The 13,693-nt window shown below is 41.3% G+C and overlaps 1 protein-coding gene across 1 annotated transcript in view; it reads right to left on the minus strand.

Annotated features, from left to right (window-relative positions):
* Positions 1 to 13,693, minus strand: part of CENPE (centromere protein E) — a 466,760-nt gene that overhangs the window by 49,918 nt on the left and 403,149 nt on the right. Inside the window, 2 exon segments of the mRNA XM_030192156.1 lie at positions 3,135 to 3,297; positions 12,895 to 12,992. Coding sequence (XP_030048016.1) covers positions 3,135 to 3,297; positions 12,895 to 12,992 — 261 coding nt within the window.

Genomic DNA, 13,693 nt, shown 5'->3' on the forward strand with positions numbered 1-13,693 from the left:
ATCCTCACACCTGTTTTCCATACCTTTCCTAATAATACCCAACATTCTATTCGCTTTCCTAGCCGCAGCAGCACACTGAGCAGAAGGTTTCAGTGTATTATCGACGACGACATCCAGATCCCTTTCTTGGTCCGTAACTCCTAACGTGGAACCTTGCATGACGTAGCTATAATTCGGGTTCTTTTTTCCCACATGCATCACCTTGCACTTGCTCACATTAAATGTCATCTGCCATTTAGCCGCCCAGTCTCCCAGTCTCGTAAGGTCCTTCTGTAATTTTTCACAATCCTGTCGCGAGTTAATGACTTTGAATAACTTTGTATCATCAGCAAATTTAATTACCTCGCTAGTTACTCCCATCTCTAAATCATTTATAAATATATTAAAAAGCAGCAGTCCTAGCACAGACCCCCGAGGAACCCCACTAACTATCCTTATCCATTGTGAATACTGTCCATTTAACCCCACTCTCTGTTTCCTATCCTTCAACCAGTTTTTAATCCACAATAGGACATTTCCTCCTATCGCATGACCCTCCAATTTCCTCTGTAGCCTTTCATGAGGTACCTTGTCAAACGCCTTTTGAAAATCCAGATACACGATATCAACCGGCTCCCCCTTTGTCCACATGTTTGTTTACTTCTTCAAAGAATTGAAGTAAATTGGTCAGGCAAGATTTCCCCACACAAAAGCCGTGCTGACTTGGTCTCAGTAATTCATGTCCTCGGATGTGCTCTGTAATTTTGTTTTTGATAATAGCCTCTACCATTTTCCCCGGCACTGACGTCAGACTCACCGGTCTATAATTTCCCGGATCTCCCCTGGAACCTTTTTTAAAAATTGGCGTTACATTGGCCACCCTCTAATCTTGCGGTACCAGGCTCGATTTTAAGGATAAATTGCATATCACTAACAGTAGTTCCACAAGCTCATTTTTCAGTTCTATCAGTACTCTAGGATGAATACCATCCGGTCCAGGAGATTTGCTACTCTTCAGTTTGATGAACTGCCCCATTACGTCCTCCAGGTTAACCGTGAAGTCAGTAAGTTTCTCCGACTCGTCCGCTTAAAATACCATTTCCGAAACCGGTATCCCACCCAAAATCTTCCTCTGTGAAGACCGAAGCAAAGAATTCATTCAATCTCTCTGCTACGTCTTTATCTTCCTTGATCGCCTCTTTTACCCCTCTGTCATCCAGCGGCCCAACCGATTCTTTTGCCAGCTTCCTGCTTTTAATATACTGAAAATTTTTTTTGTTAATTTTTAGTGCACACTAACACGCTTTCATGAACAGAGCCCTTTATGTTTATTGCTTTTCTCTCATTTCTATTGTATTTATTTCATTTGTTTAGGCTATTCATGTTATATGTTATTTTGCATTTTTTTCGTCTCTACATTAATAACTACTAATAGCAATCAGTGTATCAAACAAAATGGAGTGGAATAAAATAAAGGCTAGAAATATTGTGTTTTAGCATTAGTGATTATATAAAATTATTATATTTCGCACCATTTCTCTGCAAAGGTAACACCATTTTTGCAGATATGTGATAATCATGCTTTTCCCCCTGGTCAAATGTATTCTGTATTTCAGAGATGGCAAAGTAAAGGCATTGTATACTTACTGCAAGTGTTAACCAGAGAGGGTCATGTTCGAGTATTTTCAGAATTGCAAACAGAATTTGGACTCCCAGATAGCCATATTTTTTATTATAGGCAACTGAGTCATTAATTTGCCTCTCTACCCTGGACATCGTTGACTGAAGATGTACAGGAAGAACTTTCATCAGGTTATTCGCTAGAATCGCAACAGAAAGTACCAATGGCTTATCACCATAGGCATAAACGGGACACAGCCCCAGAGTTGGAATATCACAGACTGGCGCAGCTATGGGAAACAGATTTACAGGTACCAGTGACAACACAGCAATTGAAAATCCACATTTTACAGATAAGAAGAGTTACAACTCTGGCCACACACTGGGAACTACAATATAAGATGGTCTTGCGTTTGCATATACCCCCAAAGAGAGCGTTCTATATGGGGCTTTCGCCCTGGGGAGAATGTGCAAAGTGTGGCGGTGAAGGGGCAACAACAGGCCATATGTTTTGGACCTGTGCTGGTATCCAGAAGTTTTGAAAATTGATTATAGACTATGTTGCCAAGCTATGGGGGCAAACATGGCACTATGACTCATCTCTACTCTTTGGTAGCCCCAAATTGGGGATGAAGCCCAGAAAAGGATACACTGCCTTCGTTTTAAGGGCCATAATTGTTGGCAAACAAGTGATCTTAACTGAATGGTTGTCACACCAGTGCCCCACGTGGCAACAGTGGCGCACTCGTATGGTGCTCCTGCTACGCATGGAACGAACGGCTATAAAAGACTTTGATTCCAAGATGGGTGAGGGGTTCCAGCAAAGATGGTCACCATTTTGGGACACTATGACCCCTGCGGCAAGAAGCCACTTAATGAACATTTAAATCCACTGCTATGTATGTTGAGATAAGAGAAAGGAAAGAGGGGAATAAACGAGGGAGGGGGGAAGGGGAGGGCTGGGGGTTTTAAGAAAGAAGTTGGGGAGGGGGAAAAAGAAAATGTTTGAAGAGTGTGGTTATGTAGATGCTTTGCCTTAGATATCTGGATGTGTTATACATATATTTCATGGAATGTAATGTTTTCAGTTAATAAAAACAGATTTAAACATAAAATTATTATATTTCTGCTATATTAATAAAAAGTGTGCGTGTGTGGTGATGGGGGAAAGGTTAATAACCAACTAGCTAGTAACACAGTAAAGAGACCAGTTAATGACCCATCTAGATTGCCCAATAAGGTGGCTAGAGTTGTACCTGCCACTGTTCAGTTACCCCCTCTGTGCAGGTTACACTCTCCCATGCCTTTCTTTGTAGTGTGAAAGTCATTTAAGATTTGCTTTCAATCCATCCTCTTGCTATAAAGGAGCCCTCTGCTTCTCCCTGCCTTTTTGAATTCTGTCACTGTTTGTCCCCACCATCTCCACCAGGACAGCATAACCATAATGGTAACACAGATATAACATCTTGTTTTATCATACTCAAGCTTAAAAATCAAAATTTCAAAAGGACTGCTTATGTAGACTTAAATCCTACCTTAATTGCCGATCATATTTGTTCTTGAGTTGAGCCAGCTGCTTTTCCAAATTAGTCTTCTCAGATTTTAAAACAAGCAATGCTGTGCTCTGCACAATGCCACTTCCACCTCCACAAGTAAGAGGTAAATTGGAAGGATGGGGCTGCTCTCTCTCAGGCAACACTGTCAAAAGTATAGCAATTAAGTTAGTATGCAAAAATGTAGCAGAGTATTTTTGAAATCTGTCTTTAGAACTGGAGACCCAGATTGATATATGTGAATATTTCATGCATACTCATTAGGGATACCCAGAAAACTTGACTAGCAAAGTGATTCTTGAGAACTGTAGGTAATGCATTTTGTTGAATAAGCTAATTTACACTGCCGAAGTGGAGATATTGCCTGAACCTGGAATCAACTGATATGTGTATGTATGCATCCTTGAGATCCAGCATGTAGGGCCAATCCCTTTTCTCTAAAATGGTAGAATGGAAGAAAGTGTACATTTTGAATTTCTCTTTGCAACAGTATTTTCCAGTCACAACAATGTACATCCCACCATTAAGGCTCCATATGGACAAGGAGTGGGCAGAAGTTAACACGCTCAGGATCAATAGGAACTACTCAAATACTACTTAGACAAGAACGGCCAGTTCCAGCTCAACGGATTTTGGTGCCATAAGCCAAGTTTTTCATTGGCACCCCCCCCCCCAATACAGCCAACCCCCCCCCCCCCCCATACAGCCAAGTTCACCTGCATCACTTGCCTTCCAGCTAGCTCCCTCTACATCCCACTGTGTGCCCTCACTCATCTCTGGGATACTGGGAACAGGAGTGATCCCCACTCAGTACTGCCCTGATGGCTGCCTTCTTCAAAATGGTGTTTTTCAGCAGCAGACTGGCTTCTCCCCAACGATTCTAGTTTAAAGCCCTCTTCAGTAGGTTAGCCAGGAATACTTTATGGAAGTATTTGAGTAGTATTTGAGTAGTGATCAAAGCCCACAGGTAATAAGCATTAAATACCTGTACACAAAAATGGGAAAAAGAAGCAACATCTGAAAAGCTGGATGACATTTTCAATGTTTCTCTAGACACAGGAGAGGACCCAGAGGACTAGAGAAGAGCAGATGTGGTCCTGACTCTACAAAAGCAGAAGTAAAGAAGAGGTTGGGAACTACATACTGGCAAGTCTGACTTCTATGGTAAGTAAATTAATGGAAACACTTTTAAAAACAGAGAATAGTAAAGTTTTTGGAATACAATGGAATTCAAGATCCAAGGCAACATGGTTTCACTACAGGCAGGTCTTGCCAGATAAATCTGATTTTCTTTGACTGGGTGACCACAGAATTGAATCAAGGGGAAGCGCTAGATATGGTGTATTTAGATTTTAGCAAAGCCTTTGACACAATTCCACATAGACAACTAATAAATAAACTGAGCGCCCTTGGTATGAGCCTAAAGGGACTAACTGGGTTACGAACTGGTTGAGTGGAAGGCGGCAGAAGATAGTTTAGTGGTAAAAAAAAAAAATGCAGGGTCATGGATTTGGTCTGCAAAAACAAGGGAATGGTACAGTTTAGGGGGTGAAGAACTTCAGTGTATGAAAGAGGAGTGGGACTTGGGCGTGACTGTATGTGATGATCTTAAGGAGGACAAACAGAAAAAGCAATGGCGAAAGCTAGAAGGATGCTTGGGTGCACAGGGAGAGGAATGGCCAGTAGGAAAAAGGAGGTGATGATGCCCTTGTATAAGACTCTGATGAGCCTTTATTTAGAATATTGTGTACCATTCTGGAGATTGCACCTTCAAAAACACTGCTAAAACACATCTATTTGTGAAAGCCTTTTTAGCTACATGAAGACTTAGCTGATTGACCCTTCTCTCTCTTTATGTGTTTTTTCCCCCCTCCTGGTTAGGACCAGCCTAGTGATCATGATTTAGTTTAACATGCTTAGTGATTGTTACGTGTTTAAGACTATGTATATGAATAATGTATATAAATGTAGTAAATAAAAAAAAAATATAAACATAATGGAGTTGATTCAAAGCACAGCTACTAAAATGGTCTTTGGTCTTCATCATAAAGTGTATTGGGACAAATATCTGAATATGTATACTTTGGAAGAAAGGCAGGAGAGGGGAGATATGAGATAGTTAAATACTTATGCAACATAAATGCACAGGAGGCGAGTCTCTTTCAACTGATAGGCAGCTCTGAAATGAGGGGCCATAGGATGAAGGTGAAAGGGGATAGACTCAGAAGTAACTTGAGGAATACTTTATGGAAAGGGTGATGAATTCATGGAATGGCCTCAAGGTGGAAATGGTAGAGATGAAAACAGTATCTGAATTCAAGAGAGCTTGGGACAAGTACATAGGATCTCTAAGGGAGTGACAGGGAGAACAGATGGCATGGATGGGCAGACTGGATAGGTTATACGGTCTTTATCTGCCTACATTTATCTATGTTTCTATGCTGTCTTCTGGCAGTAGTCTCCTGGTAACACACCTAGGGTATTCAAGCTACTGGAGCAGAAGCGAGTGGGGATTGTTCCTCCCCCGTTGCCCCCCGGGACCTGTGACCTCACCCACAGCTCTCCATTTTCCTGTCTCACTCTACTCTCCATTACTACATTTACATCCTCTGTATTTAGTTTCCTCTTTTTTTTAATCTCCTTGACAACCATCACCCTGATGGCCTCTCCCACATGGTTCCACTATTCCCAGCATCTCCCTTCCCTCAACCTTTGCAGCCTAGCATTTTCTCCCTCTCCCCCCACCCCTTGTAGCTTGACATCTCCCTATCCCTTTGCTTCCACCCTTAGCATCTCCCTGTCCCATCTCTCTTCCCTCCTGTCACCCTGTCCAGCATTTTCCCCTCTGTTCCATCCCTCCCCTCTGTGGCTCCCACCCAAGTCCTCATTATTTACCCATTTCTTCTTCAACAGCACTGTTTGCAAAGTTGTTTACCACTCTATTGCTTCTTTTGCTTGCTAGGTTCCCGCTCATGCCACTCTTCCCTCTTGATTCTCTCCGGCAGGAAGGGTGGGTCATACAGAAGATAGAGTACAAGGAATTTCTTTACTCTCTCACTTCTGTGAAAAAAAAAATGATTTCCCCTTCCACTATATCTTAAATCTAGCATGGTACAGCAGCACTAATTGTATACCATGTAAATGCAGGCTTTTTTTTAAATCTCCTTGAATTGTTGGTGTCTCCAGTCCATTTCTGAGTTGATGTTTTGAAATACCTTTTAAATTTTAGAGCACTAGTTTTCTGTCATAATTTCATTTCTTATTTTGCCATCAGAAAGGAAGGAGAAGTGGTGCTTTGATTGGAACTACAGAAAGGCAGTACATCAAATCCCCACCCCCTCTGTATAACTCAGCATATTTGGTCCAATAAATCTTTCTTGATTTCCTAGGGGCTGAGATGCTTCTATGTAAGAATTTTTTGTACTGTCTACCTTTCCATTGATATGTTAACTGGGATGGTGTTGTCCAGTTGATTGATATTGCGTCTATATACCCTAACCTTTGCATTCTAGGGGATTTTAACACCCATGATGATTCTACTTCCTTGAAGGCAAAAACGCATGGACAATTTAGAATTTTCCTAACATGTATTAGGTCCTACACATAATGATGATCATACCTTAGAGCTCTCCTTCACTATCAAATAGATTTCTGCTTTCATTTCATGTGTTAAAACATGCTCCCTACCCTGGCCTGACCATTTCTTTTCAATTTCCAACATGACCAAATAGCCTTCCTCATCAGACCTAAAAGGCCCAGTGTCCCCTAGATTCCAATCCATGCATCGCTGCTTAGCGGCAGATTCAGGAGCCGGGGCCAAGACCCTGCGAAAGAGACCCTTCTGCAGCCACCTCCTTACACTGGCAGTATTCTCTGTACATAGCCAAAACAAAGTCCAGAGGAAAATCAATCTCTGAGGGCTCAGGCCTCATCGAAGCCGAAACCAAAGGCTCCCCCAGATACCACTGGCTCAAGCCATGGAGGAAGCTGTGACACCAGCAAGGAATCCAAAATGGCGGTGGTTGCTCCTGCTGAAACTGAAGCCGCAGCCATTACCTGTACCTCGGAGCTCATGCCTGACACCAACCACATAAGAGCCGGCTCCAGACGCCGATGCTGGAAGGGAGGCTTGGTCCTGCTCAGAGCAAAAATAAACTCCTGCAGCATCCAGCCTGTGGCGCTGACAAGATGGGCAGTGCTTCAATCACAGAGCAGCCATCCCTCGCAAACAAAAATAGCCATGAGACTGTCCAGTACTGCAGGACCACATAGACAGCAGGAGAAACAGAAGCTGAATGCTGGAACACTAACACTCAGTACTCTTGTGCTTATATATTTAAATATATATATAGTTTCAACCGGAACTCTCCCAGACAGCCCTGACTACTTCAGGCAGACCCCTCTAACTCAAGGCTGCCTGTCTGCCCTGTGGCAGAAAAGGCCAGCCAAGCTAATACTAAGGGGCACACAGACCACCTCGAGGGGGAAGGAGGGACCCGGCCGCCCGAGTGTACATCCCTGGGGAAACACAGACCCCCGCGGGTCTCAAACCCCAGTCCAGCAAGCAGGAAGAAACTTTTTTTTTTAACCAAATCAAATCAAATGAACAAAAGCAAAGAAATAAACCTCTTGCTCTATTTAATTATTTAAGATCTTTTTATTTTATAGAGAAAAGGGACTGCACAGACTTACCACTGGTACCATCTGCTGAGACTGAAAACAGACTGAATTCCAAGGGACTGCACAGCCCACATATACAGTGTCTTGAATTCAGTATGTTCTCAGTCTTCATCTGCTGGTAGGAGTGCATAACCCATCTGTGCCAGTCTAGAGGGATGCTGGGGAACATCTCATTTTAGCTTCAAAGGTCTTAAGTTGCTGGATTCTTTTAAAGTTACCTTTTAGTCTTCCGACCATAAGGTAATTGATGAAGTTCCAGGTTTGGAAAAATGGTCAAAACAGAGGCATCAACTTTATTTGTAGTTTCTGATGTGATGTCTGTGAGAATTGATTGTCTTAAAATTTGTCCTGTTCACAACATTTGAGCAGGAGCAAGTTGAATGTTTTACCTATGTGGGAAACTGTGGGGTACTGTGACATAGGCTGGCAGAATTTACCAGTGTGCTTTATAGCAAGAACTAGTGCCCGGTCAAGCTCTTGGATTGTCTTTCTCTATCCTTCCAGTACTCCCATCACCAAAATGTTGGAGTTATTCTCAAAGTCATCTAGCTTCTGTATCAGTCTCTAACACCAGAGCTTGAGAACCAGAGTCTTGCATTAATATGGCCATTTTTTCTTGTCTGATACTCTCTGCGCCATGTGATTCACTATCTGCCATCTCCTTCAGTTCAGTCCTTACTCCTCCTAATATTTGAAACTGATTTAATTTTTTTTGCAAGTGCTATATTGCCTTCTATGGCAATGTTGCCCAAGCCAGTCCTGAGTACCCCCTTGCCAGTCAGGCTTTCAGATATCCACAATGAATATGCACGAGACTGATTTGCATATACTGCTTCCATTGTATGCATATCTTTTATTGTGGATATCCTGAAGACCTGACTGGCAAGGAGGTACCCCTAGGACTGACTTGGGAAACACTGCTCTGTGGTACTCAGAATCAAATCAGTTATCAGCTGAAAGCAGAGGGCTACTGCTCCTTAGTAAAGGGAGGCCTGCTTTATGCACTGCTCCATTCTCCTGTGCCTGTAGCTCGACCAACGCACAGGTGCCATTTTGTAATGGAAGGCACTCCTGCATTGTCTGTTGCTATATGGTCTTCCCTGCTTTCATCATCTGTGCTGGCATTTTAATCACACTTTTCAGTTCCTGTCTCAAGGGTATACTGACCTTAGGAGGACTATTATTTTAGCAATATGCATGGTGGAGTCCCCCAAGAGATGCAACACCGCCAGAAGTTCCATCTCATCCATACAGAATTTTAAAAGAGTTGGAAGCAAATTCTATAATTTAGCAGCATAACAAATAAAATGATCTCCTCTCAGTCTCCACATTATGCATTTATTTATTTATTTATTTGCAGTATTTGTATCTCCCATTTTCCCATACACTAGCAGGCTCAATGTGGCTTACAAGACACCGTATTGGGTCGATGTTAAACAAATACAATCAGAAATAGGGTAAGGGAAGGTAGAGGTAGATGGGAACAATAAATGACAAAGGAAATAATAAATAACACTGTCTTTTAAATCAGTGCAGGGTTGAGGCAGCTAGGCAGATTCAGAAGGGAAGGTCTTACAAAACAAATAGGTCTTTAAAGTTCGCCGGAATTCTAGATGGTCATGTATCGTTTTCACTATTTTTGGTAATGAATTCCACATTTGAGTACTTAAGTAGGTGAAATTGGACGCGTAATCTGGTTCTGATTAACGAGAAAGGACTAAGCAGTAAAAATATCAGTCGGCAGACGCCACGGACCCTGATGCAGGAGTCAAAACCTTGGTCAAAGTTGGCCCTGGGCAGTGAGAAGAGACTGAGCAGCTGCAGAGATAAGTTTCTTTCCTATTACCAGAAGTCTGAAGGTTTTAAAGCCTGTGATGAATGAATGGGGCTCCCTAAGGTTGATTAACTGATTGGCAAAGGAGTACCTTATTATTTTTTTAGGCTTTTCCTCCTTTTGGATGAGACATCACCACATCAAGAACCAATAAGTAGAGATCAATTTGAGTTGATGAATTTGGTTAACAGTGTGATACTCTACTAGCTCTGTGTTGATATAAAGGGAAAAAAAGACCTCAGTCAAACAGAAGCCATACTATTGCAGCACACAGCTGTGGAGTTTTTTTTCCTGACCTATGAATATTAGTGAGCATACTTTTTAGACAGCTGTGTGCTGCAATAGTATGGCTCCTATTTCACTGAGGTCTTTTTTCTCCACATTTTGGTAGATATGGTTATTCCATTTTCACATTGGAAGAGAGTGAATTTTGTATAGTATTCGATTTCAATTACTCCAACATTGACTGGATAAATATTAAATCAGGAAGCACCAGGAAGGTAAAATTCCTAGATGTAATAAAATGACTGCTTCATGGAGCAAGTGGTCCAGGAACAGACAAGATGGGGAGCTATTTTAGAACTAGTCCTTAGTGGAATGCAGGGCATAGTTCGAGAGGTAATGGTGTTGGGTCAGCAGCGAAAAAGTGATCATAACATGATCAAATCTGAGCTAATATCTGGAGTGAAGTCGCAAAGGAAATCTACTATAACAACATTTAATTTTTGAAAGAGCAACTATGATAAAATGAGGAAAATGGTTAAAAAGAAGCTAAAAAGGATCAGCTGCAAAGGTAGGACATTAAATCAGGCATGGACATTGTTTATAAACACCATCTTGGAAGCCCAGACCACATGCATTCCACGTATTTACAAAGGTGGAAAGAGTACGGTAGCCATGGTAAAAAGGTGAAGTGAAAGAGGCTATTAGAGTCAAAAGAACATCCTTCAAAGCATGGAAAAAAGACCTGAATGAAGAAAATAAGCAGCATAAGCACTGGGAAAAGCATTAATAAAAAAGGCTAAAAGGGAATATGAAAAGTATCTTGCCACAGAGGCAAAAACTTGCAGTATGAGGGAAGCCATGGGACCGTTAGATCAAGAAGGGCAGAGGGAGGACAAGGCAATAGCAGAGAGACTGAATGTGTTCTTTGCTTCGGTCTTTATGGAAGAAGAACTGAAAGTCTCAGTTAACCTAGAAAATGTACTGAGCCAAATCGACACATTAAAGAGTAGTAAATCACCTGTGCTGGATGGCATATACCCTAGGGAACTGAAATAACTCAAACATGAAATTGCTGATCGGCTGTTAGTGATCTGTAATCTGTTGTTAAAATTGCCCATAGTACCTAAAGATTCAATGTAACGTCACCTGATGACAGTGCCAGGCAAAATAGTGGAAACTATTACAAAGAATAAAATTACATAACATAGATAAACCTGATGGGACAGAGTCAGCATGGACTCAGCCAAGGGAAGTCATGCCTCACCAATTTGCTTCATTTCTTTGAAGGCATGAATAAACATGTGGATAAAGGTGAGCCGGTTGATGTAGTGTATCTAGATTTCCAGAAAGCTTTTGACAAAGTTCCTCATGAGATTCTCCTGAGAAAATCAGAGACATGGGATAGGAGGTAATATTCTGTTGTGGATTAGGAATTGGTTATTGGACAGAAAACAGAGGGTAGGGTTAAATGACCATTTTTTTCAATAGAGGAGGATGAAAAGTGGAGTGCCACAGGGATCTGTACTGGGACTGGTGCTATTTAACATTTATAAATAATCTGGAAATCGGAATGACAAGCGAGGAGATTAAATCTGCAGATGATACAAAGCTATTCAAAGTTGTTAAAACACATGCAGACTGTGGAAATTTGCAGGAAGACCTTAGGAAATTGGAAGACTGGGTATCTAAAAGGAAGATTAAATTTAATGTGGACAAATGTAACAATGCACATTGGAAAGAATAACCTGAATCATAGTCACCTGATGCTAGGGTCCACCTTGGGAATTGGCACCCAAGAAAAAGATCTAGGTGTCATTGTAGACAATACGCTGAAATCTTCTGCCCAGTGTGTAGCAGTGGCGGCCAAAAAAGCAAACAGGATGCTAGGAATTATTAGGAAAGGGATGGTAAATAAGACCAAGAATACTATAATGCCTGTGTATCTCTCCATGGTGCAACCTTACCTTGAGTATTGTGTTCAATTCTGGTCACCACATCTCAAAACATAGATCAGAATTAGAAAAGGTTCAAAGATGAATGACCAAAATGATAAGTGGAGGAGTGGCTTAGTGGTTAGGGTGGTGGACTTTGGTCCTGGGGAACTGAGTTCGATTCCCACTTCAGGCACAGGCACCGCCTTGTGACTCTGGGCAAGTCACTTAACCCTCCATTGCCCCATGTAAGCCGCATTGAGCCCGCCATGAGAGGGAAAGCGCGGGGTACAAATGTAACAAAAATAAAAAATAAAATAAAGGGGATGAAATACCTCTCATATGAGGAAAGGCTAAAGAGTTTAGGGATCTTCAGCTTAGAAAAGAGATGGCTGAGGTCTACAAAATCCTGAACAACGAATAGTTAAGCTCTGGAACTCGTTGCTGGAGTGGATTGACCACTGTTGGAAACGGGATACTGGGCTAGATGGACCATTGTTCTGACCCAGCATAGCTATTCTTATGTTCTTATTATAGGAGGAAAATTCCTCAAAGGCCAGATATATCTCCAGAAAGGAAATATAAATAGCCTCACAACAAGCACACCATTATAGTCCCAACTTCTTCATATTTTTCAAATTCTTCGTTTTTAATTATTTGTAAAGCAGTGTAAATATATTGAAAAATATGAAGAAGTTGGGAATATAGTAGATGATTGTAAAATAATAAAGTCAAGTCATTTATGAGTTGTGGTATGTTGAAAACTAAGAGGAGGTTTAGACCCATGATGGTGTGCTGATTTTGAGGCAATTTATGCTTCCTTTCTGAAGAAATATTGGGCCACTGAGGTCTTTTCCTCCTATAAGAATAATATAATAATGAATGGTGCAGACTTAGATTTATAGTTTTGAGCTGGTGTACTTAAACCCATTAACTTTTATGAATGCTAATGGTGTATCAAAAATTTATAGTTTAATAATACACATCATATATGTGTACTAAGAAAACTGTATCACAATATACTATTCCTTGTAATCAAAAACTGTTTTATCCAGTATTTTTAAAAACTTACTAGAGACATCTTTATCTTGCTGCGATCTTCTCAGCTCTTCTTTTAATTTTCGTATATTTTCTTCTTTGTCCTCAAGAGAAGATTTTAAAGTAGTAATTCTATGAAAGAAGTACCAATGTTACCAAAGCCCATAAGAAAGAGTGCAATAGCAAGATGACCACAACAGTTAATACACTGTCTTGACTGGAAAATATCTACTAGTAATGTACTTGGATTGGTAACATTAGGATTGTGAGATAGATCTTGCAAATTATGACTGTCACGAAAATGCTTAGAACCCACTTTGGAGTTAACCCCACGGCCACCTAGGTCTGTCCCCAGCACTGCTCAAGCCCGCCTGCACCTGACACTTGTGCTCTACACTATCACCCTGCTCCCATCGACTGGGTCCCACTTGCATCTGGGCTAGTATCCCACTCTCAAGTTATTCCCTGTGACTTCTAGGACACTGGGACCATACTCCAGGGGTCCCACAGCTCCCAGAAAGCACTCACAGACCCAAAAACATAAACCAGGATTCCTAGTCAGTCCAGGACAGCAGAGTCAATAAACTAAAAAAAGGTTTGTCGTCACATAACTTGAACAGTGAACAGAAAAAGGTGAACTCAGCAAACAGGTAACTGAATATGGCTCAATTATAAAACTATCTAAACATTGTTTACTACCTGGGAAGTTCAGGAAATATAGCTGCTCACAGGTTATAAAATATAACTGCTCACAGGGCCTCAGTAAGAGATCTTTCTCTCTCTACTCCCTGGCTGAGACTGGGGAAAATCCAGTACCCTCAGGCTAGATTTGA

The sequence above is a fragment of the Microcaecilia unicolor genome, chromosome 2 (genome assembly GCF_901765095.1).
Source record: "Microcaecilia unicolor chromosome 2, aMicUni1.1, whole genome shotgun sequence".
In the NCBI taxonomy this organism is placed as follows: Eukaryota; Metazoa; Chordata; class Amphibia; order Gymnophiona; family Siphonopidae; genus Microcaecilia; species Microcaecilia unicolor.